Here is a 27,500-nt window from a genome sequence, read left to right on the forward strand (position 1 = left end):
TATAATAAATGACGAGCCAGCAACTTGATAAGAATTCTTCAAAATTGACAGTAATTACAATTTTTGTCCCTAGAGTTTTGTTTTTGAAAATGTTTTAAAATGTAATCTTCATATCAGTATGCAGTACCTTAGTGATGTGATTATCTGGACTGAAAATGCAAATACTATTGATTAACATAAGCTCTTATTGAATTCAATTAAGAACAGGAGGCGTTTTTCTATGAGGATACCTGTTCTGAATAACATTATTAGATTAAAAAACAAACAAATGGCCCCTGTTGTTTTCTGATTTACTTTATAAAAAATGTACAATAACAATGTATTGTATTAGTAAAATGCCAGTAGAAAGTGGAAAAGGGCATTTGGGATGTTCAACAAAAACCATCTTTGTATCTTTCGTGTTTATGACATTTACCGACAACGACAGATATGCTGATAGAGGTGACTCTTTTGCGTTGGTGAGGATTTTGAATGTAGCTTTAGGAAAGTAAAGGACAAAGTCAGATCAGAGTTAAAACAACAACAGCACACTCATGTTTGTAACACACAGAGAAATAGATAAATGGCCGACGCACACAGTACGACATCTGCTCACAAGGAGGCTGATGTGTGTACACACTGACACGGAGGCGGAGGGTAATTCAGGAACCTCAAAACACGCTAATCCAGTTTTTCTGAAAAACCCTCCCAGCTGCCATCAAGATACGGTTTCAAGAGGGAGAAACATTGAGCTGTGGGACAGAGGAGGAGAGACGGGCGCACAAGAGAAGCTCTGTTTCTGTGTCAGTACTTTGAAATCTCATGATTTACCACAGCCCGGGTTTCCTCTGGACCTACAGACAACAGGATAGCGGATTAACTTTAATCCTATCAGTGTTTCTCATGTAGGACGTTGTTAGCCAACACCTGCATTAAGAATTACCAGGAGGAAACGACTCCAAGAAAGTCGTGACACACGGGCTCTCCGGGCCGCTTCCTCAGACTGTCCGGTAAGCGGTCGGGCTTCTGCTGGTATCCACATTATCGTGTCTGCATGGAGGGCAAATCATGGCCGCAACATGGTGCAACTGACAAAGAAGACTCTTCTTTTTTTTTGTGCTGGACAAAAGCGACAGAGGGCCTGGAACATGCAGGAGCTGAGAATTGAGCTGCAAGGAGCTTTTCACAGCTATGCCTGATAGAAGCAAAAGAAAAAACGCATGAGGAGAGGGGAAATAAAGGATGACCGACGACTCGAACTGACACAGGAAACCTCGGGCGCCTGGATGTTTTCATTTTGAGTCATAAAGAAGTTCCTTTTGATGTTAACTATGTTGCTGTGCTTCGGGGGTCGCAGACGAACCCGACACCACCAGGTCCAGTGGAGCGAAGAGGACTGTTTGCTTGTCGATGAGCCTCATATCATTCCAAACCCCTGCTTCAAAGACTCAGGTAAAGGCCTCCACTGTGAGCTTTGACAGCTTAGCATGGGACCTAACTACACTGTCAAGGCGTCTTGACATTTTGCTGGTATTACTTAATTAATACTCTCTCATAAGAAAAGTCAACACATCCCTGATTATGTGTGTGTGTGTCTTCAGTATGTGGTTTTAAGTAAAGCACTGGGTGTCCTGGAACAATGCCTTAAATAGTTTAAATTGTTTTCATTCTACTGCCACTCAGTCTGCTGATAAGACACAAAAGGAAAGAAATGCAACAAGAAGCACCTCAAATATTAGTACACGCACGTACTGGGTTTTTTTCTTTTTTTCTGTCAATCTGAAGGAATGATAAATGTTTAAGGGCTTTAGGGGTTTTTTTAATGAAAGAAATAGATTTTTAAATCCAGTGCTGCTGTGACGCTTGGACTGCAGCTTCCAGCTTCGTAGTTGAACTGGATTTCCCACAGTGACGCAGTCATGATTTCCCACAGTGACGCACTCTGAGAATTGGCAGTCATTTTGTTCTAGGTGTTCTCCCTCCTAAACAATACATGCTAAATGATCACGCACCTGTGCTGTATTTAATATAGGAAATGCTCCAATGAGAGGCTTCAATATTATATCTCATTTTAGAGAGTGGTAGTTCTGTTGCAGTGTCATCAAATCAGTGTCGAGGGTAATGCTAACTAAATAGATATCAACGTAACCTCAGGCGAACGTTTCCCTAGTTTTCTGTGTCCTACATTGTTCTCTCTCTGACCACAGAGGGGCAGTGTTCCAGCCCAAACCTCGCTATAACTAGAGTGCTGCACAGCCGAGCAGGTAAAATCTGGCTCGATTCAGATGAAGCTCTTTATCTAGTCCACGGCCCCGTATTTGATGGCCCCATTTCTGTTCACCAAAGCGTCGTGGAGCTCAACACCTGTGGAAAAAGAGAAAATGGGACAGTGGGAAAATCGTAAAGGCTGTTTGGTCCATTAAACTTGAGCTCTCCCACTGTGTGTGGGCTGTGTAGTGGGAGCCACTGGAAGCGTGGTGTGTAGCAGTGTGGATACTTCATGTTACTAACACAGGCTAGGTTTGCAGTTCTTCTTTTTTTTTTTTTTTTTAGGCCCTGTAGTGAGAGGCAGGCATTTTTTCATGTTGTGTAAGTTCTCCTCTCTCAGAGATATGACCAAACTGTGTACAAGTAGTGCAGCTATACTCGACCCTTTTGTTTTAGTACGACGTGGCTGTCTCTAAAATGTGGATAAATGACCAAAGAACTTGGTTAGCTCTATTTTCTCTTCTTCCCCCTTCTCTGTGTTTTCAGTGTCCATTCATGGCATGCACTCTTTGTTGATAACAGCGGCGTGTAATCAGCTCAGTGTTCTCTCAATCTCGTGTTCACTTTTGTCTGTGTGTGTGTCTCTGGGGGGCCGCTAGCAGCTGTGGAGGAATCAGGAGGGCGTGTTTAAAGCCTGTGGGATCCGTTCCTTGTTTTCCATGTGTCCCGGGGGTTGGAAGGCAGCTGAAAGTTCAAACAGAGACACACTCCCTCATGCTCTGCATGGCAAGAGCTCAGAGATTAAGGGGTTTGTCTGCACTGCCAACAACAAGGATTGCTCTCAGTTCGTAACTTGCCAAAGAGGAAGGGTGATTCATTTTCCTTAAGTTGCAACTTTTGCAACTATCACAGATTTGACTTTGTTGCAAAACAAGCGGTGGATAACCAGTTTTTTCTTTTGTTCATCTGCCTGTGCAAGACAAGTTGAACAAAGTGTGTGGAGAGAGCAGCTACCATCTAAATGCCTGTGTGAGTAAAGGAGCCAGAGGATGCAGGTGGCAGCGAGGCTTTGCTCCAACTTTGAAGTTTTTTTTTTCCCCCATGTCAAAGGTGAAGGATTATGCCTGGCACAGGAATCTGGTCTTCAAATGAAGGACTTCATGAGCCGAATCTCAGCAGCTCAGAATGTGAGCACTGGCTAGTGCGACACGCTTGGTGAATGAGGATGTGTGAGTGAATCAGTATTGAGTGAAGTGCCATGCTCTTCCTTAGCAGTGGGACCGTGGATGTGACCCCAAGGAGTACAGCTATTGGCCAACAGGGGAAAACCGTTTACCACATCTCTGTAATCCTGAAGGAAACGCAGGAAGATGCGGCGGTGTCGGAGCTGGGAATGGGCCAGGTCGCCCACAACCTGGTTGAGAATTGCCAGCCGGGAGGGGAGATAATTAGCGTGGTGCCAATGGAGAACAGCCCCAGGCCGGGCAGGGCACGGCACGAGCTTGACAGGTGGCCCTCCCTGAGCTGCTCAGGTAGAGCTGGGAGGCAAAGAGAGGAGGTAGTTGTGGAGGAGAATGAGGAGGAGTTGGAGGAGGTGGAGGGAAAAATGAAGACGGACAGGTTTTTGAAACAGCCTTTCAGGTACTCAGGTAACTCTTCGCAGCAAGGCAGAGACGTGGCAGAGTCAGCCAAGGAGCAACACATTCAGAGCTCGACACTCCGACCTGTCACCGTCCACGCTAAAGGGCTCGTCTTGGGGGAACATGGCGCTGTTGCGGGACATAGCTCTCTGCCCCGGGCCGTGTTGCGAAGGTCGCGACAGGACGAAGCCCCGCTGGGTGGGAGACCGGTGAGCATGTATGGCGACTCGGTCAGGCAGCAAAGAGATTGTCAACTTGAACAAGAAAGGCGTCTGCGGAGGCCCAGGAGCGTGTGCATGCTGGCGGGCCCAGGCCCAGTAGTGTCAGAGACCCGGACCCAGCAGAGGGCAGGCATATTGGAAAACAACCAGCAGAACAGGACCAGGAAGGCTGAGTTGAGGGCTGTGGATGGCCTCAATACCGTTGTGGCTCAGCGGCCTTCCGCCCCCGCAGAGGTGATCCCCAGGGTCCGCCAGAGGAACTGGAAGCCCAGGCCCGTCAGTATGACGGTACTGGAGCTCAGAAAGAGGGGCTCTGATGATGAAATAGACAGCCAGAGGAGCTGCAGCCGCACAGGCAGCGACGGAGGCTTTCTCAAAGGGGGCTTCCGTTGGAGGCTTTTTGGCAAAGCATCTCAAGAGAAGAGCAAGGAGAGCGATAGTGACACAGATGCAAAATCGTCTCCCAAATCCAGTAAATCTGAAGCTCCAAAAAGTACACTGAGCTCCTTAAGAAGGAGCCTCAGCCTGCGAATCAGGAGGACCCGGCCCCGGGACAAAGTTGCTTTTGGACCTGAAAGGGAATTACAGGAGAACTCTCGGACTAAAAGTACTGCTGAGGAGACGACAATGCCTCCGCGGCCTTTCTCGTACCTCACGGGAAGAACGCTTTCAACTTCCAGTGACCCGACTGAGGACGAGGGCATGCAGTACATTCATTACCACAGCAGGGGAAAGGTCAAGGTAATGGAGGTACCCCTCTGTCCAGCAAAACTCTGTTCCAAACCAGTTCAAGAAGAACCAAGCCTGTGGCAGCTCATAGCCAACCGTTTCAGGAGGAAAGAGCAGCCGTGCAGTGGCAAATGTGAAACCCAGCAGTCCCAGAGCAAAGAAACCGGCCAATATCCCCTGGAAGGGAATAATAAGTCGCAGCCAGTCTCCATAGAGACTCCGGCAGGCATTGACTCCCACAAAGGTCAAGGTAAGACCTGCAAGATTGCTGAATTTCTTTCTCAGCTCAGTTCTTAATTTGCAGCCCCTCCTCCACTGCACAGAAAGTTTCAGCTCAAAAGAAAGAAGGAAGTGCACTTTTTTTTTTAGAGGGACAGGCAAATGAAAAACACATGGGGAATTCTGAGTTTGGATGGCATTCAAAAAAACGTCTGGTTCCAGAGAGTCCTTTTGGAATTTCTATTTCGGGTGCTTTATTTCTCCAGTGTTTTTCATTTGTGAATTGCCTGTGTGTGTGTGTGTGTGTGTGTGTGTGTGTGTGTGTGTGTGTGTGTGAGCACTTACGCAGCAACTAATTGGCCTCACATAAGATTGTTGAAGTTCAGTAAATGAGTAGGTAAGTACAGTAAACAGTAAACTCAAATCACCAGTGACTGATGAGAACACAGTGTAATGGCGTGTTTTGCAGTGGTGCAACTGTGGTGTAGCACAGCCCCAGTTCTGTCTCTGTGTTACCCACACACAGGACATAATGCTGTCTCTTGGCCTCCCAGAGACGCAGCTTAAAACGGTAGCATTAAAGCAGTTAGTGGCTGTAATGGGGATTTGTTTAGCGGCCTAGCAGGGCTAAATTAAGAGGGCTTACATGCTGTAATGATGGGGGGGGGGGAAGGAAGACGACCTTAAGCACTGCTCTAAAGGACAACTGTGAAAGTGGAGTGCGTTTGTCGAGTTGCCTGGAAGATCAGACAGAGAGAGAGGCAAATATTATACCTGCATTAATAGCTGTGATTTGCTACTTTTTGTGGGTCAAGATCCAATTCCACACCTTCACGCAAAAGACCTAATTAGTTCATGACAACTTAATGACACCCGTAATGGGCCCTGAGGTCAACCTTGTTGATCTGCCGGTGTATTTGTATTCTCACATGACATGTTACCAAGAATACCTGTTCCCGTGGTGGAGTGTCAAGTGGTATTTGTCCGTTTTCTCCACAGCAGAGTCGCTGAACTCAGGCATCAGGAATGTAGGTGTGCCGATCAGACTGAGTGAAGTGAGGTGTTCTGGGCGGGCCTCGCCGCCTGTTGCTACCTGCCTAAGTGTTCGCTCCTAAATTAAACCCAGAAAGCCGAAGCCCAGCACTCACAAAACTAAACACACACATGCGCGCACACACACGCTCCGCTCAGGTCCTTTTTGATGATGACTTCTAAATCTTGTGGTGTTTTGGGGGAAGGGTGATTCAGGGCGATGGGTGTTGAGGTGTGTGCGCGCTAGCGTCCCCACCCCCACCCCCACCTGTGGGTGAACAAAGCCACTCTGTGGAGGCATGAGTGATCAGTGAACCGTGTGCCGGGATGGGGGCTCTCTGGGGGTCTGTGGGTTGGAGGAGGGGTGGCTGGCAATGCGGCGTAGGTGGTCAGCAATGCACTCATCTCGTTGAAGGTTGAGATACCGGCACTGGAGATAGAACTGTAATAAGTCTCTGCAGAAAAATGTGCTCGCTGATGCATATTTATTTTTGACTTGTCTTGACTTGCCATTACCGTATTGACAATTTGAAGAAAATCCCCCCCGTGTTTGTCATCCATTTTTCTTTTATCTCAGACATGATGTTTATTAATGAGGATGGAATTCCCTCGCTCCGTCTCATTCACGCCCTGTGGATTCCTGCTAACAACGTTTCCTGTTACAACGTAACTTTGCGGTTGGAATTTGTCGGCCTGTCTTTTAAAACCTGCATATTGACAATTGATTTAAAAGATGCATCTGCGTATACCAGCAGGGGTGGGCGAGCCAGACACCCAGCAGGTGAATATGTTCGAGACAAATAGACACTTTCAAAGAAATTGGGACAAACGGTACCACTGTGACGAGGCCCCCTCACCTGCTGCAGGAGAAACACGGAGAAAGCGAGATACTGAAAAGCATGAGCGGAGGGAAATCTGTTTTTAACTGAATATAGCTCGTATTTGAGCATCTGCCACCGCAAATCTCAGCCAGGGTACATTTTGTTCGTCGGGACCGTGGTTGAGTAGGTGAAACAGCATCCTGCTGTTCTAGAAACAGTTCGCTTTTTCACCAACAAGTCTACAACAAGTCTGAAGTTTGAGTTTGAGTTGCAATTTGTAGATCGTCCTTCACTTTGTATGCAGTTTTCTTCTTTTAGTTCAGGGCTGATCATTTTGTTCTGGGTAGCAGAAAAAGATACATTTGACACATCCTTCTCTTTATTGAGTCAGTCAAACCTGACCATTGTGCTGCAAGATGTCTCCAAACCCAATTGGCAAATCTCATGCTAAATGAGAATCCTGTTTGAACCAGGAGGTCCAATTTATTTTCAGGAAAGCGATCAATGCCTGTCGGCAGACAGCGCTCAGCTTAAAGAGCTTTAAGTAGGGCAGGCCATCCAGACTGACACGGCATAAAGATTTTTACCTTGTTCTCTGCTGATTGTGTTTGTCACTTACTTCCATTTGATACACTGAAGAGGTTGGTGTTCGGGGAGCTCAGAAGGACCGAGATAAGATTCTCTGACCGGGTTGTTTGCTGTGTAAACGGCCCCACAGGGCGGCACACAACAGGAAGACGATACAGGACCAATTCGTCAAGGGGGCCACGATGAAAGCAGTCAGACGGGGAATGTTGGTTGGCCCTGAGTTTGGCACACAAGCAAAGTAGAAAAGCTAATTGCTAGCTAAATTCTCACTCTGTAATTTATGATAGTGGGAAAGCATGGTTGGAAAGTCGGTCAGAGTGGAAGTTTCGACCTCAAGGTTGTCCTCTCTCATTCCAAAAACCGCTTTGGATTCCCTGCACGTAGAAATGCCCGCATGCGTGCACATGCACACGCACTCAGACAACCATACGCATGTGGTTTTTTGCTCGCGTTGCATTTTTTCTTTTCTCATGAAATGGGAGTAAGTGGGAGGGGTGGCGATTGTGCTTCGCTACACTCGGACAGAATGGTCATTTTTATCTGAGTAGACATGAGCGGTGAAGTGAAAAACCAAACAAACAAGCTGGCAACGCAGTTTCCCCCTGGCAGAGACAAAGACACCGGTGTCCTCTCTAAGCATTTCCACAGGCATTCTGGGACACGGTAATGTAGGGATGCTCATTTTTGAATAATGACGTAACACAAGCACATGGATTCAATTAGGCCTTTTTTCTTTCTTTCTTTTTTAGCATGGGACCAAACTGGTTGTACTGTATCTGCTCCAGGGATGGAAAAAGTTCTGCCTTCTCTCCGTGTTTCAGTTTATAAAGGGTGTGTTCTCCAGAGGGGGTGTACCAGATGATTTCTTTTAAAAGAGTAATGCACAAGTGTCAGGTCCTGTACAATTTTGTGTAAAAGCTCCTCATTTCCTCCTCCTTTCTTCTCGTTTGGTGCTTTTATGTCCTTGAGAGCATAAGTGGTGTTGTCACGATCGATAATGAGGGAGTGTGCTGCTCCAGAAATGCAGCGCTCGTCAGCGGCCAGCAACTCCATTTCTGCGTTGGCCTTCGATGACACTTAATTTCCCTGCGTGGTTATCAAAGGATTGGTCTTTATTTGAATGTGTCCCTCTGTGAAAGTTTTAGTACGTGAAATGGGCAAATGTGAGAAAAACATCTGTGCATCCGGAGGCCTTTTTTTCCCGTTTATTTTAGATTTTTTTATTGCACTTTCTTTAGTGTCTGTTTAATTCTCTATTCATTGACTGTTTGTCAATGTTTTTCATCAGTAAGTGCTAAAGACTGTAACTTTGATGTGTTTGTTAAAATTGCTACATGAAAAATAACATGATATAAATAAAAAAAAAACCCATCATAGTCAGTACAGTGGATGCAGCTGGAAATAATTGGTCCTTACAGAATGAAAGGAAATACAGGAAAATTAGCAACCTCATCTGATCCAGTCTCAGACCTGAAACTGGATCCGATGGGTGTCTTCGCTCGTGTTCAGACACGTCAAACCCACACTGAGAGAGAGAGAGAGGGCTTAGCAGGAGGCGGGCTGTCTAAAGACTGCGCTGCTCCACACAATGCTTGGTGAAAGGCCCTTCTGTTGAAGATGAACTTCTCTCCTCTCCCACAACAAGAGCAGCGTGACGCTCTTTGTAAGTGGATCTCAGAAATAAGTAAACATTTGAGCAGGGGGGGGGGTTTACCCTAATTGTAGTAGCTAAAGGAATTTTTGGCTCAGGTCTACTCAGCTATGAGTCATTCGGGCTTTTAGCATCAATTCTGGAGAGGAACTACAAAACGCGTCTTGTAGCGACAGTGGTTACCTTGCTGTTTATGCTGTCATTCCTTAATCGCCTCGGGCACAGAAGGAAACCATCAGCGGTGCAACAAACAGGCTTGCTGTTGCTGTGGTGGTGGCTCCCCATTCAGTGTGTGAACACTTTAATTGTTCTGGTTTCGACATGAGGAGGGAGTGTGTGGGGTTCACCTGGTATTACACACCTCGTTGTCTGGAGACAGGGAGTCTACTCTCCCATATCGGAGGTGGCATGTTCTTCTTGGGGGGGGGGGGGGTTCAGATGGTGAGAAAGCCATGATCCACAACAGGAAGGTGGTCTTTGTTGTAATAGTTGTTATGACACTCAGTTGTGTACTCCATCTCTGTGGGAAACAGGCACCGCTTGTGGAGCTGCCATTTGTGTTTTCAGCTCTGAGGGTTTGCATTGTTCTTCACGGTGCTCTTTCCCACTGCTTGTGCGATTATCCAGTCGAAGTCTCCAAATGTCACTGGAACGCCAAACAAGTTGACTCAAGCCTGATAATGGCTGCCTTTTGAAATGGATTAGCTAAATCCTGCTCAGCGATTGCACTGTGTTGAAAGCCGTTATTGAACTGCATACATTGTACTCACTGTATGTTGGGTGTTTCACAATTCCTTCCTGGCAGTTGTGTGTTTTGATAGGTAAATCCATTTTGTAAACACATCAACAAAAAAGATCTGCAATTAGTTTTGTTCATCATTAATCTGCTCATTACTTTCTTTATCATTGTATTGATACAAAAAAAGAAAATGATGACAGATGCCAAAGTTGGCTTATTAACTGTTTATAACACAAAGATGTTCAATATACTACCATAGAAAAAAATAGCCAATAAATAAGTGAAACCAGTTGATTGTTTTGGTCTTTTTGCTCCGTCAAAATATCTTTTTTCGATCATTTGCTGCAGCTCTAATGTGTTAAATTGTTTGTTTTCGGATCATATTGTTTGAATCCCTCGGGACTAAAATGCAGTGAAAAATATGAAGAGAAACTTTTGCCTCGTCTGGAGTGTATGACACAAAGTAAAGGTTGAAAGTTTGCCAGTTTGAAAGGCTGTATCTTCATCTAACCATTTGACCCTTTTAACTTCGCTTAGCTTGGTGCAGCATGGCTCGACAGATCTTGACACGACCCCACTGGTGAACCACTGGTGAACTGTGGAGTTTCTGTGTGCAGGAAGTAAAAGATGATGGGGGGGGGGGGGGAATAGGTGAAATTAAGCTGAGCATTCACTTCAAAAATGGATCCCCCAGTACGTCAAAGTGTCCTAGATACCTGATCAGACTGTAGATTATTTATATCCATACGACGGCTGAATCCATCATAAAACGAACTACAGACTATAAACTGTAGCTGTAAAGTGCTTCACCATCGTCCAATGGGAAATACTGTTAATACCATATCATCTGTCGGTCAAATGGGTTCAAACAGATGGATTACCTTTCAATGCTGCTCGACTTCATTTCTTTTTTGTCTCTTTTTCCTTTTTAGACTCTTTCGTCAACAGCCAGGAATGGACATTGAGTCGGTCAGTGCCGGAGCTGAAAGTGGTGAGTAACTTTTTTTTCATATTTCTAACAGTCCCTCCGTCTGTTCGTCTTGCTGATCGTTTTAAATGTCAACGGGAAAGCGTGTTCTGCCCATGCATTACCGGTTTAGCATTTTACACGAGCTGGAGCGGTCGAGAAATTGGCTGGACTTCTTCCCTGGCGCGTACTGGGTGATTTTTAATGAGATGCGTTGGCATGGAGACGCCGGGTGGCTTGCAGCAGGACGCGAAATGAGTGACAGTTTTGGGCTAGACTGGTGACACATCCTGGGTCTGATCCCACCCGCCAGTGAAGCACACACACACACGCACGCACAAACACAGACACACACACACACACACACACACACACACACACACACACATATACATACACACACACACACACACACACAGCCGCTGCCAAATGAACAACTAACATCCTCACATGATTTAGTGCTTTCCGCTCATGAAGACTAGCAGCCTTTAGAAACCGCACTCCGCCATTCTGACAGTTGATATAATATTTCCGTGTTTGGGGGATTCATTGTTTGCCCCTCTGCAAAAGAGACAACTTCAATGGAATGAAGGGGGGGGGGGGGGGGGGGTTCACAAGCTCAAAGACATGCTGGCTCTTTTTTGGCTTCAAACACTTGAAATGCGTCCCTGTTCCTTTAAGGTTTCTCAGGTGTTAATCGGGAGCTTTTCGTTTTTGTTCAATAGATTTGGAAAGACTGAATGAAGCGATCATTCTATTCAAAACAGTCAAAAGAATTTCAAAGTAATGCTGTTCAAGCGACAAGGTCATCATGAGAGGAAGTTGGGCTCAGAAGCCTTTTAATATGATGGCGTAATCTGTTTCTTCTTTTTGGTGCCATAATAATAACGACGGGAAGTGTCTGCAGATGAGCTGAAATGATGACAGGCTGAGATGAGCTCTGAAACATCTGCTCCAGCAGTGAGCCGTACCCCGGCATTGTAGTTTTAACGACGGCAACTAAACTGTGGTCAAACCTTATTTTATTGCCGTCTTTTGATCATTAAATCCGCACTCTTAAAATATTCCCAGATCAAACCCAACCGTCTACAAAGAAGACTTTTGTGCTGGAATAGTGCTGATACGACTTTTTGATTTTACAAAGGCTATACATCAGCAGGTCAGTTAAAACAGCAGGAACACTGGTTCAGTGGTACGTTCAAAGTCGATTGTTGTTGCTTTCACCGCACACGGCCTTCAACGTTTGCTAACTTAAAGCTTATTCATAGTTTATTCTGCTGGGGTACCACATGGTATATTTATACTTCAATTATACAGGGGGAAGGCTGGGAAAGGCCTTAAACCGATCTTTTCTCCTGAGCCTCAAACTTCCCTATAATTAGAACCATACCTGACTCTAACACCCACTAATGATCTAAAGAAGAGGAGGGCGATGGTGGGTAGAGGAGGTAGAGGAGGAGGAGGAGGAGGAGGAGGAGGAGGAGGAGATGATGAGGCATGTTGCAGCCTTTGTTCTTCCCAGACACGCTGGCATCATCAGCCCACCCTCCGCCATGCATCACCCTGAAGGCGTTGTAGCTAGGTCTGGTCTAGACACCAGGGAGAGGAAGTAGGGGAAAGATTGCAACCACTCCGTCGTATGTTCCAGGGCTTTCCTCAAGATGTTTCAACCTCTTGCGCTCTGCGTGAAGAACCAGATCGTGGTTTTCTAGGTTTTGTTCCCTGACTGCAAACCAAATGTACTTTCTATTACTTCCCATCATTTTTCTAAGCATACCATATAAACATGTTTATACCAGTATGGAATTAAAATCTACTTCCGTCACGGTGGACATTGATTCACCTTCCTGTGTTGTGTTTGGTAATTACAGTCCAACCAATACTACAGTTCTGAGGCAGATGCAATTTCCCGTTACTTGGACTCTGACGTATACTTCAACATGAATCTAATGGATACAAACCAATACAGGACTGCGCAATATATAGGCTTTATATTGACATCGTGATATGAGAATAGATGTCGTCTCTTGATGTAATGTACATGTTTGTTGATAATGGGCCAAAACCTGCAGAAACCTTTAAAGCAGCAGCTTGACCTTAATAAATTCTCACACTCAAGGTCCTTTAACGGCGTATTTCTGGAGCTTTGAACGTTTCATGGCCTTACTCAGCGGATAGAGTCGCTGAGTAAGGTTGAACGCTACAGAAACACAAAGTGAGACAACCTTGAGCTGAGACTTTCTTTTTTTTTTTTTTTTGTCAGGTCACCATTACCCCTCAAGTCTACATATGCTTCTGGTTTGTACCTGCCATGTTATGCCTGTCAGCGATAATCACAGTATTTTGCTCTTGGCCTTGCAGGGCATTGTGGGAAATCTGTCCAGCGGGAAGTCTGCTTTGGTCCACCGGTACTTGACGGGCACATATGTGCAGGAGGAGTCTCCCGAAGGTAAGAGTCTGCCGTTGGAGGTGATCGTAAACGTGTCAGATACTACAAAGAAAACCACACAGATTCAGATCAATGCAGCGCGTTTACTGCGGCTTTCATGTTCTAATTCATCTTGTCATATGAAATACGTGGTCGCTGACGGGTGAACACCTTTTTGTTTTCGATGTGTCAGCCTCTCATAAATTAAGAGAAGCCTCGTTATTAGACTGATGACAATCTGATGTCTTCTAAAATCATTTGATTAATGAAATTATACAGAAACCCGCCAGCTGGTAAATTAGTTTTCTTTTGTTTTACAACGGGAAGAAAGTCGAGCATGTTGGCACTGATTGCTACACGGTGCAGACGGATAACCATATTAGGATGTGTGTATTAGGATATTTACATGGAGCACAGTGCCTTGTGAGAGTGTTTTTCTAATTAGTTTGTATTAAAATGTTGTGTGTTGGATCAAATCAAGCTTCCGGATGCCAGAACTGATAGTTGGCTGGGTTCATTTTTATAAATTAGCTTCCTCCTCCACTGAGATCGGTGAGATAATGACAAAGCATAACATTCCCAGTAAATTAGGGCTGTGAAGATTACTCATTGTTAAAACTCAAAGGTAAAACTAAACCCCATCATTTTGTCTGGGACTGTAAATCAAAGTCATTAACTGTTTGTGCTGATGGAGAATGGGTCAGTTCAGTTTAGGGAGGTCTATTTTCAGAAAGGCGACCCTCTCCCTTTTAACTCACTCTCGAGATAAAAAAAAAATCAAATATTCTTCCAACTTATCAGCAGAATCATAATGAGAATGCCCCCTTCTGGCCCGAAAAGGTAAGTCCTCCTCTCAGGAATCCTCAGAGATGTTGGTAAACCCGGAGTTAACTGATGATCTTTGAGGGGTTTTGCAGTGTTTCATTTTTGTGTAATTATAGTGAGGATGAGACGTGAAGTGCATAATTAGTTTCTGGCATTTTGCTGCACCAAGGGAGAAAAAAAAAATCCTCATGGCTTAATTAGTCCTTGAGAAATCAATGGTGGAAAATGCAGGAAGAAAAAACCCAGAAGAAGCGTTGCTGCTGTAATCAAGGGCTCAGACATGTCGTCCTTTTACGTTGCTGTGATACAACATACCTGTCCCGTAATTATCCGCTGCTCAACCTCTCTTTGTTTTTATTTTATTTAATTGTACACGCTTTAACACTGGTTCAGCGGCGGCTGTTTCTTCAGCGTTTTTTTTTTGTTCCTGGGCTTTTTGCTATGATATCTGAGGGGGAAAAAAAAGAAAAAAGGTACTGGGGTGTGTTGCCATGGCAACACCGGATGGAGCGCTCCGTTGGATTGTGGCTCTGTGTCAAGGTCTAAGCCTCCGTGTAAGCGGAGTATGCTTACTGCGTGCTAACCGTGCCTACCAGCTCCTCACCGGCTCTCTGTAGGCTGGCTGCAAGGTTATCAGTCACCTCTCTTTTTTTACTTTTTATGTAAGATGGAGACACATTTGAATGATTGCTTCTCAGTATGGCGGGTCTGCTGCCTCAATTATTATTATTATTCACAGCACAGGCTTTCTGTATTGGCTCTAAATAAAGATCCCGCATGATTACACAACTGAAATGTTTACTTCAACTTCCACCCGAGTTTCCACCACCGCCGCACGCTTTCGGTACAGAAAGTGATTTCAGAGAGACTTTCCATGATCTTGTTCTGGCGTACGCGTGTGCCGCCAAGCTCCGTATTCTGATAAATCTTTTGGTTTGCTGTGTCGTTCTGATCCAGTCTTTCCCACACTGTGTAATTAGATCCTCCTCATCTTTTTTTTTTTTTTTTTTTTAAACAGGATTCAGAGACACACAGACACGTAGTTTCTCAGTCCTTTGTCTGAATCTCCAAAGCTCTGTGACTTGAGTTTGACAAAAAAAAAAAAGAAAAAGAAAAGCTGGCTGCTGGTATACGTGACTCTCTCTCTCTCTCTCTCTCTGTGTTACACAACCAGCATCCAGCAGGGCTCGAGAGCCGGTGCAAAAGGCTGGGAGAATCCCCTATTTGCCAAGCGGGCTAAAGTGGACTTAACAGGGTGGAAGTGTGGCTCAAGTGGATATGTATTGCTTGCTGAGATAGGAATACTCTCCGCCTATTAAAACATTCCAGGGCCTGGCTACTGTGTGGCCCTCGCCGCTCCTCTGTGATGTAAGACCTGGAGTTCTTGATATGGAGGCTGCACAGCGTGAACTCCGACACTCTTATTACCCATGAATATCTGAGCGAACAGGGCCGCTTATGAAACTCCTAGACGAGTGTAACAGGTGTACTTTTAGTCGGCACATCTGCAGTCTTCAGCACTATTTGTTCGATCTGTTTCGTGATCGTTCCTGGAATTTTTTTTTTTTTTTAATTTGTGCAAATACATTTTCAGTATTCATAAGGCACTGTGTTCACACCCAGGGACATCCATAGCCTCACGACTTTCTCATTTGAATGTTTTTAATCTCTGCAGGATCGCAGACCATTTAAATGACATGCGAAATCTAATTTAGTGCATAGTTCTCCCATTGATCTCTTCTTCATCTGCAGCCGGCTTCGCTAGCAGCGAGGAATATGCATTTATATTACAGGAGAAACGTAGACGAGGAGAGAGAGAGGTAGCCAAGGCTACGCTGTAGGCTAAGTGTTAGCTCGCCGCTACTCTGCTGTGGACGTGGCGTGACCTGAGGCAAACCGGTTCATAATGTTTTCGCCTCTGGTTTTATCTCCCCATCACTTCCGTTCCTTTCTCTTTTAGTCTTTTTGCAATGAGAGATTATTTTAAGCAAAGTGTAATGAGTTATGTTAATGCCGTGAAAACCAATCTTCTAAACCTCTGCAGCTCACGCAGTGAAGTGACGGCCTGAGTCTGATAACGAAGTGGAGTGGAAGTTGGGCTTTTCCGGGACTTGTGGCTGTGCGGCGACGGTGTCACTGAACCTGTTCACTCAGCAGCTGTGCATTAGATGCGCTAAATGGCAATTTCTCGCCCACATAATTGGCTCCAGAGAGACCTGGTTTCCTGTCGGCATGTGATCCTCGCAGCAACACATCCAGGGGGTCCAAATTGAGAACTGCACTCACACACCGTCTCGCCAAACTTTTATGGGCCATGTCAAGCTGTGTTTTGATATTAACTTTGGTATCTGGAACATCCTCATTGTTTTTATGATTTATGAGATGTGTCTGCACGTCTGTTTTCCCTCCTCGGGGGGAAAACCCTGGTGGTCAGTTATTACATCCTTAGACAATGTTCCAGCATCATCTTGTACCAGACTTACCACGTTAACGGAATCCTCTCGGAACAATAACAAATATTTGATAAATGTCTCTTCCTCAGGTGGACGCTTCAAGAAAGAAATAGTGGTGGATGGACAGAGCTACCTGCTTCTGATCAGAGATGAAGGAGGGCCTCCAGAATTGCAGGTAAGAGTGTTGATTCTGAAGAAGAAAAAACATATTTTTACTCTAAAGCTGCAAGATGTGTCAGACAGGAACTGTCTGCAAACCTCAAAGTAGTTTAATCGACTCATCGGTGGTTGTTGGTCTTTGTTGGGTAAGATTTCTTCTTGTTTATTATGCTTTTTAAATGAGTTATTTCCAAGAAATCGTATGAGTGTAAGTCTAAAACAGCCTTAATGAGTAGGATTCTGAATTTAGGACCTTGACTTGATGGAGTATTTTTACATCGTTGTATTGTCACTTGAGGAAAGGATCGGCGTACTTCTTCCACCGTCATTAAGAGAAAGTTGTTCATGAAATTCGAACGCCTCTAAAAAGGTGTTTGTTTGACCTGAGAGCGTCTTTGGTCGAGTGCAGCTACTACTGCAAGCTGTCATGCAGGGCAGGACGTGTTCAGAGACAGACCATTACTTCTCTGCAGGACTGTTTGGAGCAGCGGGGCAGCACAACAGATCAATGAGCAAGCCAAGCCAAAATAATGTGTGTGGTCCAAGAGGCAGCTACAGCATCCAATACATTATTATGTGCAATATGAAGAGTAATGGAGCTACAGTTTCATCCACAGTGGGCTTCTCTAAGTCTTCATAAGAGATCGTGCAATTGATATTTTCGTACTAATGCTATTTCATTCTTTTCCAAAGCATTGTGTAATGTCAGCATCAGACTCTTATCCTCTGATATTTGAGCTGTTTCACCAGAAAGTGTTGGCTTTCACCTCCCATTTACAGATCTTACTTAACATAGGACATCTATGTGTAATTCTACTTCATCCATTCTGGATTATCCTGTTTTCAAGATTTGGATGGTTCAAATTTAGAACAATGGATCATATTGTATTTATTTGTATTTTCTTTAATCGCATGTTTTGCATCTTAAGTCTCAATCTGCAAGTAACTAGCATCTAAAGCTGTCTAAAAAGATTGTCTAATGAATTAAAAGTGCGCTGTATTTGACTGTTTTGGTTCACTCTGCCTTCAGCAGTGTTGTTTCCAGATGCAGCAAACAGCTGCTTGTCACCAAAAAGCTCTGATAAACCGACTACACGCCACCGATCCAGCGCCAAACGGCAGACAGACAAAGCTGCAGCTTCCTGTTGAACACAGTGGAGCGTTTAGCTGCTAAAGAGCCAGATTTCTCCCTCAGGAGCTGGCAGGAAGCGCAAACAGAGCTAAAAGAAAGTTGGACGTTTTGTGTGGTGGTCAGAAACACGACTCCAGATGAATGCTAATGTTGCTCCGTGTGTCTGCTGGAAGAGTAAATAGGCAGCTATCTGCTAACACTCAGAAGATGGTGATATAGTATTGGTGTGTTCTCAGCTAGTAACGTACAGTAAAGGTACGTCGTCACTTATCACCTCTAGCACCAACCAGCTGTCTGTCTTTTTTTATTAGCAAAGAGTCGTATTCAGCACATTCATGTGGCAGAACATGAGTATTAGAATGTATTGAGTGCTTTTTGATTATCGCTCTTGGAGTTTAAGTTCTTAAATGCTAAGTCTTTTGTAACTTTTGATGCTTGAAATGAACAAAACCCCAATAAATTCAATAAGTGGTTCGAAAGAGGGACATTTATTAAGCAATAAAATGCTAACAGACCCCCGGAAATACAAGAACGACCTGCTTGTGGCTTTTCTCCCGAGATTCAATGTTTCTCGCCACACGTCGGTGTGAACTGACCGTGCGTTTCCATCAGCAGCTATTGTCACCTGGCCTGGCAAAGCTCCGACTTTACGCTTGCATTGCGCTCAGTGAGATTAGGGAATAGAAATTAGTTTGGTTTAGTTGTCAGCTGCCTGTATAATTAGTGGCATAATTAAAGGCCTCCATTATGTTCACAGGAAGCTGAGCAGAGTTGTGCCTCGGAGGCTTGATTTTCCATTCATTCCCTGCTGGGGGTCTGAGTGAGGTGTGAAAGCTGAATGGAGAAGAGGGCAGTACGGGGGGAATAGCTACCACTTGATTGTCACTGCTAGCACTACTCTGAGCTCTGCTTGGCCTCTTCCCCACAATGAATGGTGATTAGGATTGATTTCCTCCGCTCAAGGGAAACCTCTCTGCCCCGTCTGATCATAAACTACGCAGAGAATGTGAGCGTATATGACGCAGATACAAAGATTCCTAAATTATGACAGCAGTGGGAATACAGATGAGGATGCAGTAGTAGCGGTAAATCATTCGCTTTCATATCACCTAGTGACGGTTCTTGTGTCGCGGCTGCTGCTACACTGCCCCCTTCTGTCCGCACGTGTGAACTTCAGTCGAAAGAAGGCCGGCAACACTTCACAGTAAAAATGTCTGTATTTAAGATACATCGCCTATTTCAGGGCTCCATTATAAGAACAAATTGTATTCATTAAAACAGTTTGAAGACATAATTATTGCCTCTCAATAGTTTTCCCACAAAAAGAAGTTTAATAACCTTAATAACAATTCTTAAATGTTCATCTATTACTTGTAGGATCAATGTTCATGCAACTTTTATGTTTCAAAAGTTTCGTAACTACTCCGTCACAGTTAATGCCGGAGCCTTCAAATGTCCACGGCGCACTCGTTGCATATTTTATCACGATTGGCCTCCGTACTAGTTGTGATGTCAAGTAGTAGTAGTAGAAGTGAGCGTGAGACTTAAACTCAGATTTAAAGTGAGCACGAAGAAAATGTGAAAACAGCCTTCTAGTGTCAAACTGCGCACACGCATCGTCCTGCACAGTGGAGCTCAGACATCCAGGTGAAGTGACAATAAGCAAAAAACAAACCAAAGTTATGTAAAGGTTCTTGTGCAATAATGTGACCTCTTAGATTTCACAGCGCTTCAACATGTGTCACCTCTGCTCTGTCCTCAGTTTGCCGCCTGGGTGGATGCGGTGGTGTTCGTCTTCAGCCTGGAGGATGAGATCAGCTTCCAGACGGTCTACAATTACTTCTTGCGCCTGTCCAGCTACAGGAACACAGCTGAGGTCCCCATGGTCCTCGTTGGAACACAAGGTGCTTCTTCCTACATCTGATATACATGTTTCTCTACTCGGTGTCCTTGCCCTCGCCACAGTGAACATGTGCTCTGTAGATTATTTTGAATCAATCCTACACACGCCATCCTGCTGCCGGAAATACTCGCGTGCATCAAATGTGTATTAATCCGCCGCTGAAAACAGTCCCCAACAAATGCACTATTTATACCTGTTTTAGTAACGTTTTTTTGTGAAATTAATGGACTTCAGAATATCGCCAGCCTCATCGTTTAAGTCGAATGTTTGAGTGATATATTTTCTCACCTTCTTCTCTCAGACGCAATCAGTGCCGCCAACCCCAGAGTGATCGATGACTCGCGGGCCAGAAAGCTGTCGAATGACCTGAAGCGCTGCACGTATTATGAGACCTGCTCCACCTACGGCCTGAACGTGGAGAGAGTCTTCCAGGACGGTGAGAGGGGGGGCTGGACAGGAAGTACAAGGTGTAGCTTGAGCATGATGGTGGTTTAGAGCACAGCACCGTCACTAGTTTACCCGCTGCTGGCCCGTGAGACATGTTTGATAACTCCTGAACCGGACTCTTTCGCTTTGATCGGCGTGTTTTGTTTTTTTTCTTCTCTTGAGCTGAAACAAGTTGTCGATTGACAGAACATGAATCATGTTTTAAATAATCATTTAATCATTTATGTGAATTGTAAAACGAAAAAGAGCCATAAATTCACAACTTCTCACATGTGAATATTTGGTCACACATTTCTAAATAATTTCAAGACGTGGGTTTTGCGTAGTTGTGATCGGCATTTTAGGCTACTCTCTGACATTTATAGAAGAAAAAATTACCAAAAAGAAATTGTCAATTTGCAGGTTGAGGCCCTAGTTTTAGCTTATCGTGTTATTCACATGCTTCACTCAAAACAAACACAAAAGCTTTGTTCATTCATTGAGATCAGAATGATTCTAAACCTTCACACTAACAGCTAAATCACATTTCAGATGAACAACTTCCATTCTGACGAATTTGATGGAAAGATTACAGGATTTTGTGACAATTTCTTGAATCAACAAACGATGTTGGACACTTGGATACTGGAGGTTTTCACCCTATTTCCCAAGGAAAGTTGTCAAATTATGTCCAACTTGTGCAGATAAATTCTGAGTTAGTTTCTGTGGCAACACATTAGATGAACTTCTATAGTCTTGGGTCAACATTTTTCTTTGCAACCTCCGTGCGTCACGCTGTTAAACGTGAATAGAATTTGCTTTAGCATTCACTAATTATCACATGTTTTTTTTTTTTCTCCACTACACTTGCTAATTGAAAAGGACTTCATGCTGTTGAGCATGTACAAGCATAACCGCCTGTGTGACGTGTGCGGAACGGCGCACATGCACATTAATATTCTTCATGCTGTGTGGTCAGCAGCTGTGATTAGCAGTATACTTTGTGAACAGTAGAGGAGCATTAACAGGCTCATCTTAATTAATAACACAGCAGGCCTTTTAAATTGTCCAGCGCTTCAAGCTTAAGCCATGATGTAGGATTGCATACAAATGTGGAGCTGGAAGGTAAAAACACCGGTTAATACTCAGCCGGGTATGACTGCTGCAATGCCCTCTTAATATCTCTTAAAAGAATCCGGGGAACTCTGAGTTTCTCCCAGAATCCGTAATTGAAGTCACAAAACCGCCGTGTGGAAACTCGGCGGCTTCGACTCCGACACATTATCCCCTCAGGCTGCAGCTCCTCTGAAAGCCTGTCATCCCTCCACAAAACATCTGAATATGTAACACAACGTTCGCTTTGCATGCCGATGACTTGACGCACAGCCGCGTTGTCTGCCGTAATTGCTTCCTGAAGCCCAATTTGAAATAATTAAAAGAGGTGAAGGAGCGCTGGCTGTTTTCGGAGACGTCGCTCCGTCTCACTCTTCTCTCCGTATTTGCCACGCTGCAGCAGGCAGCCGGGCGTCATGGTCCCGGCTGTCAGCGCAACTTCAGATCATCTCTCTCTCTCTCTCTCTCTCTCTCTCTCTCTCTCTCTCTCTCTCTCTCTTTTCCCTCGGTGCTAATTCACGTCACGCAGCCGCGAACAACACCCCCCCCCCCCCCTCTCTCGCTCCACCCGGCCCCTCGCACCAGTGTGCTGCGAATTAGATGACGGGGTTGCACAAACTGCACGGCAAATCAGGTTGTTCAGGTGGTGACAACGGTCTCATTTGGCCAAGTTCACTCTGGAGAGCTCAGTGAGTGACACAAAAAAAATTGCAAGCATCATTTTGTATGATTATTTTTCTTGGAAATAGAGGTACTCTTTTTTTTTTTTTTCCCCCTCTCCCCCCCCCCCAGGAGATATGCATGAGACTCTTTGCAGTATGTTGCTTATTACCTGACTGGAAAACAAATGGCCCGAGGTGTTTTGTGATAATGTGCTCATATGCCTCTGCGTCTGGCTGGAATTAGCTTTGCTTACTTTGCCTGAGCTTTATTTGATTATTATGCTGTAAGTGTTCTGTTTATGAGGAAACAAGAGGAAAACAGTGTGACGGTCTGATTACACGTTCTACGTCATGCGTCCTGCAGCAGCACAGCAGTGGACACTTTAACTGCAATTCTTGTTCATTTGAAGATGTTTTCATCAAGTCACTTCCACACGGTGAATACAACTTATTTATTAAACACTGGTATCGGTTCTCGGTAGCGGCTGATACCTAAAGCCAAAGTATTGCTGATTTTTGTCAAAGTAATGAATATTTTTACTCTGATGTAGACGTTTGTCCTCTAAACCTTGTGCTTCAGTTTACTTTAACCCAAAATATCTCAAGCCTACAAGCCAAAAACAGTGTTCTTTCTCTGTTTTTATGCAGACTTAATTCACATGTCCTAACACTATGCAGAAGAGTAAACCTGCAGTGGAACTGCCTCAACAAAATATTTAATCATCTGTATGTTCCAGACTCCAAACGAAATATTAAAGGGCCAGTTCACCTAATGCGCTCTATTTGCAACGTCATAACCGTTGCTAATAAAACAACCGAAAATATGTTTTTTTTGGGGGGAACTGACTCTTTAAGTGATGACACATAATGAGATATCTTACTAAAGACTTTGATTACCACCTGTTTCTTTATTGTGATCTTTGGCTGCACAGTCATGAATACAAAAGTCATCAAATCTTTAGGAAACCGAGGGACGGCACTGTACTTTTAAAGGTTTCTATTGGTTAAAAACATTTTTATTTGAGCAGTTTATGTCGAGTAAATGGATCCAATCTCTGAGCTTATTGTTTCATTCTGTATCAAGTCGCTCTCACTCACTTCTATTAGTAGTGTAGTAGTCCCAGAAAGGAGCAATGGAACGCATGTATGCTGCCTGTGTTCACTAAGCAGTCCCCCAAAGCTCTCTGAATTCCTTTACTGACAGTCATTGGTGTGAGGAAGACGGGGTTAACAATGTGTCGCTGTGTCTTTGCCACGCTCTTCTCCAGTTGCCCAGAAGGTTGTGGCCATGAGGAAAAAGCAGCAGCTCTCCATCGGCCCGTGCAAATCTCTGCCCAACTCTCCCAGCCACTCGTCAGTCCCCGCTGCATCCATCCCCTCAGTTCACATTAACCAGGTAAGATCAGAGGCGGCTCGCTGTTTTACTCACTGATCATGCGGTTCAATTGTTGCGTTTAAGAGCTTCATGCTGCCATTTAAGGAATATTCCCCGTTTATGTAATTCTCCTCATAATCGTGACTTCTTTTATCAGCGTGGGAAAATAAATACAATGTCCCTCAATATAAAGACTTTCAATCCCTCCATCTTTCTCTCTCTCTCTCTCTCTCTCTCTGTTTTCCCTCCTCCCTTCTTCTGATTCCGTCGGTTCCTCTTAATCTCTCTCGCTCCCCAGGCGGCCAATGGTGGGGGTGCGTTCAGCGACTACTCCTCCTCCGTTCCCTCCACCCCCAGCATAAGTCAGCGGGAGATGCGCATTGAGACCATCGCTTCCTCCAACACGCCCACGCCCATCCGCAAGCAGTCGAAGCGCCGCTCCAACATTTTCACAGTAAGTATGCGACAGCTGATGCAAAGCAACACCCACTCACACTACTAGGAGGCATGTTGCCAAAACGCACACTTTGTCCACCAGAGGGAGACAGGTCGCTCGAAAGTGCATCTCAGCCACCTCTCCTGCCTCCTATGCAGGCAAAGGAAAAAAAAAGAAGCGTCTTGTTCACACAGCACAAAGGGCAAAGGAGAAAAAGACGAAGTAGAAATTAGATTAGATCCCCGGAAATGCTCCAAAAGAATAAACCCTTCTTTCAAAGCAAATATCAAAGATAAGCACTGTGGAAAATAAAAACTCTTTTCATGTCCTTTTTCTTTTCTAATTGGATGTAGTAAGTGCACATGGATTAAGTTTCTCATCTCACCCATAACAAACTAGGCCCTCTGCACTGTCTAAATCTTTGACCTCCCTCCCCCTCCCCCTCTTATTTTTACTAGATCCTTTCTTTGCAGTGACTTCCCTTTTGGGCAGAAACGGCAGCAACAAACCGCCACCTCTCCTGCCCGACCGAGCTAAACTAAAAGTCCGAGCCAGCCAATGCCCTGTTAACGCGCTGCTAGTAACGCATGCCCTTCACCCTCCGACGCCCCAGCTCCAGATAGAAATCCTCGCCCAGCCACGAACCGCCTCGCTGAGTCTAGACCCCCCCCCCCCCCCCCCCAGACCTCACCCCCGCTTACTTCTACTCCGGCCCAAATCCGATCTCGACCAGCAGGAATTCCCACACCAGTGTCCCGACCCTTGTCTGCCTGCTCTTTACCCCATGTCCTGTCGTATTCGCCCTTTGCTCTAACCAATAGCGTATGTGTGCACTAACCACTCTAATTTCCTTAGCTGTCCTAAGCTTGTCTTTTACTTGTAGCCTCTGCTCTTCTTCTTCTATTCAGCCTGCTCCCCCCTTTCCTCCTCTCTCTTCCCTCCTACACCAGCCTTCTTCTCTGCTGCTAAGCCTTTCCTAATCTCACGTAGTCTGCCTCTTTCAAGCTCAGGGAGGTCTGCAGATTTATTTTTATTTATTTTTTTTTGTCCCAGAAATAGCGCTGTTGTCCTTCAAATCAATGAAATAATTCTTCAGAGAGCCCGTTTGTGCCTCCAAAAAAAAGTGTTTTCACAATGCCTGAGTCAGCTTTTCCAAAGGTTTGCTTATCGTAGTGTTTTTTTGTTCTCCAGAACTCTGTGAGCTTTGTGAGACAGAGAGCAGGCTATGTGAGATGACTTCTTTCCTAACTCCTCCCTGGTACATCCGCCCTTCCCCGCCTTTAAAATAACTCTTCTCCTCCACCTGTCTTTCCTGTCCCTGAGCGCTTTCTTCTGTCGCCCCCCCCCCCTGTCTCCTACCTCCTACCTCCTTCTCCCCCTGTCTCTAACTCCCTATCTATCCCCCGACTCCTCTCTTTCTCCTACTGCCTTCACCCTGTTACCCCAGCTGCTGTGGGAGCCGCAGGCTTTTTTGTGGCCTCCGAGCAGTACAGGCTGTGTGCTAGCTCCCCTTGTTGTCTCCCTTCCCCCCCTGCTAGGTAGTGACTAACCATGTCCACCAGAGAAATGAGCCTCTCCCCATCCGCGTCATGGAGATACCGAAGCACGCCACCTACCCAGTGTGGGTGCCGGAGTGGCAAGCCGAGCGGGAGTTTCAGCTCATGACCTTCTGAGGAGCAGCGAGCCGAGGGTGGGAGAGGGGAGGGTGAGGGAGGAAAGAAGGAGGCGGAGGAGGAGGAGGAGGAGGAGGAGGAGGAGGAGGGGACGGAAAGTTTACGGGGCGATGTCGACATTTCTTCAGTGACACTTGAGGAGTGCAGTGGGCTAAGGAGAGGAAGACTTGCAGTGCCAACCTTTTCGCCATTACAAGAAACACCAGAAAGAGAAAATATTCCATCAACACAACAATATCGAGGATGTCCCTTTCCTAGCTTTGTCCGTTCAAAAAAGAAAAAAAAAAAAAAAAAAGTTGACATCTGTGTTAGAAAGTCCTCTAAAACGTCCTGCTGCTCGCTGATAGACGGCCGGCTGCCATTCATGTTTTCTAGCCCCACTCTTGTAAGTAGTTCACTTTATGTTAGTTTTGGGAGTTTAAAGAGAAAGTGTTCAATGAATGAAAATATGCCTTAATCTCATCAGTAGACGAGCTTTGACAGATCAATACCAGACTCACTTTAGTCATTACATACAATGTTTTTGTTCTAATGAAGCAGAGGAGAACATTGCTGCGAGTAATAAATCTTCACTTGTAATCGGATACAAAAGTAATAATTGTCACATTTGTGGCACTGGCATTGGGACTCTTGAAATTTAAAAAAAAAAAAAATCCTTTGCTATGTGCAGTTTATTGAGTTAACAGTGTTGGAGAGAAAATAATTACTTTTGGGCCAACTTTAATCCGACAACAAACACATCAGGTGTGGTTTATTAGAAAAGCCCGTTAAAAGTAGGTGAATCTTTTTATATTACACTTTGGCCGGTTTTTCTTATTATTTTAAATTTTTTAAGTAAATCAATGAAACTCAAAGCTTTACTACAGAAGATCTTATCACTCCGTCTTTTCACCGCCCTCACAATCAATTTCACCAACCACAATCATTTCAAGCCAGTCTTTGCCATAGCTGTCCTCGGCCACTAGGTGTCAGCACAGCACACATTATTCTTTCCTAGCGCTTCCATGGTCAATAAGTCGAAACAATCGGTTTTGTAATCTGTCTGTGGTTTTCCTGACGTCTTCAGGCTGTCTGTCCCTTTTTGTGTCGAAAAGCACACTGTTTAAGGAATTTAGATGAATACTACGGCATTTTTTATACTTAATTCTATCCCACTCATTCATTCATCTTCATTTAATCCATGTATTCATGTCTGCCATTTGACGTGTCCCATTTCATGTTTTTAGTCCCTTGACCTTTTACCAGATCTCCACGTATGAAACAAAACATAACCAAAACAAACAAAGAACAAAAAAACAAAAAAAAACAAAAAATGACACTGTTTTTCAATATTTGCAGATTTGTGCTTCTATTTCCAACCTTTCTTCAACAAAAAGGGCTTTCCAACTCCTTCCGAATTAGAAGAGCATGATGGTTAAAAAAAAAAAGAAAAAGAGTCCCCCTGCTTTGCCAGACAGGCTAGAGAGATTACTTATCGAGGACTTACAGCTTGTCGCTGCTTTACCCTCGGTGCTTTATGGCATTTAGGGTAATGCATAGAACTTGCACTATACGGAAACCGTAGGACTTTGCGTCGAGCGCGGCCTAAAGTCGAGTCCATTTGGGTGTTTGAGCGCACTCAAAGTAAGACTTTCAGAGACAGACTCTAGGGACTCTTCTGGAAATGCCCCGTCCACTCCCACCCCCCCTCCCCCCCCCCCCCCCCCCCTTCCCCCCTAACTCCCATTCAGACATCCCATACAAACACACGCTGTACAGTCAAGTCACTCTTGGAACTGTTATCCAGCCACCCAAAGGACACAACCTTTCCTCACATCACACTGCCTTTTGCCATAAATGAGGACTCAAGGACTAGAGGTGCCACGTTGTTGTTTTTTTGTTCTTCCTTTTAGATTTTTCCTACATTTCGTTTGGTCCGATTTGATTTGATTCCTTCTTATTTTCCAGGGAGTATTGAATGGAATTTGAAAAAATGTGGTATAAATGTATTATCATGGCGGTATTTCAGATCAGAGTAATTTGGGGTTATTTTATGAAGGCCTTCATAAAAATCAGGGTAGAGTGTTGAGGTATTGCAGAGAGAGATCGTGTTGGATGACACTGGGTTGCACCGACTTGTAT

General features: G+C 44.8%; 1 protein-coding gene across 3 annotated transcripts in view; it reads left to right on the top strand.

The window, feature by feature from the left end:
* agap3 (ArfGAP with GTPase domain, ankyrin repeat and PH domain 3) overlaps window positions 1-27,500 on the top strand; it is a 113,676-nt gene that overhangs the window by 39,255 nt on the left and 46,921 nt on the right. The window contains exons 2-9 of one of the 3 annotated variants that reach the window (XM_068737748.1): window positions 10,760-10,818; window positions 13,156-13,243; window positions 16,590-16,675; window positions 19,554-19,695; window positions 19,996-20,130; window positions 23,164-23,291; window positions 23,569-23,724; window positions 26,718-27,500. The exon at window positions 26,718-27,500 is cut by the window's right edge and continues 1,414 nt beyond it. In XM_068737748.1, the coding sequence (XP_068593849.1) occupies window positions 10,760-10,818; window positions 13,156-13,243; window positions 16,590-16,675; window positions 19,554-19,695; window positions 19,996-20,130; window positions 23,164-23,291; window positions 23,569-23,724; window positions 26,718-26,780 (857 nt within the window). In that variant the 3' untranslated portion in view covers window positions 26,781-27,500. Of the gene's footprint in view, window positions 1-2,496; window positions 5,028-10,759; window positions 10,819-13,155; window positions 13,244-16,589; window positions 16,676-19,553; window positions 19,696-19,995; window positions 20,131-23,163; window positions 23,292-23,568; window positions 23,725-26,717 lie in introns of those variants that run through there. The other 2 variants (XM_068737744.1, XM_068737745.1) reach the window with 2 other exon arrangements.

This window comes from Cebidichthys violaceus, unplaced genomic scaffold (assembly GCF_023349555.1).
Source record: "Cebidichthys violaceus isolate CVI_PGR_0920_01 unplaced genomic scaffold, fCebVio1.0.p SCAF_8, whole genome shotgun sequence".
NCBI lineage: Eukaryota > Metazoa > Chordata > Actinopteri > Perciformes > Stichaeidae > Cebidichthys > Cebidichthys violaceus.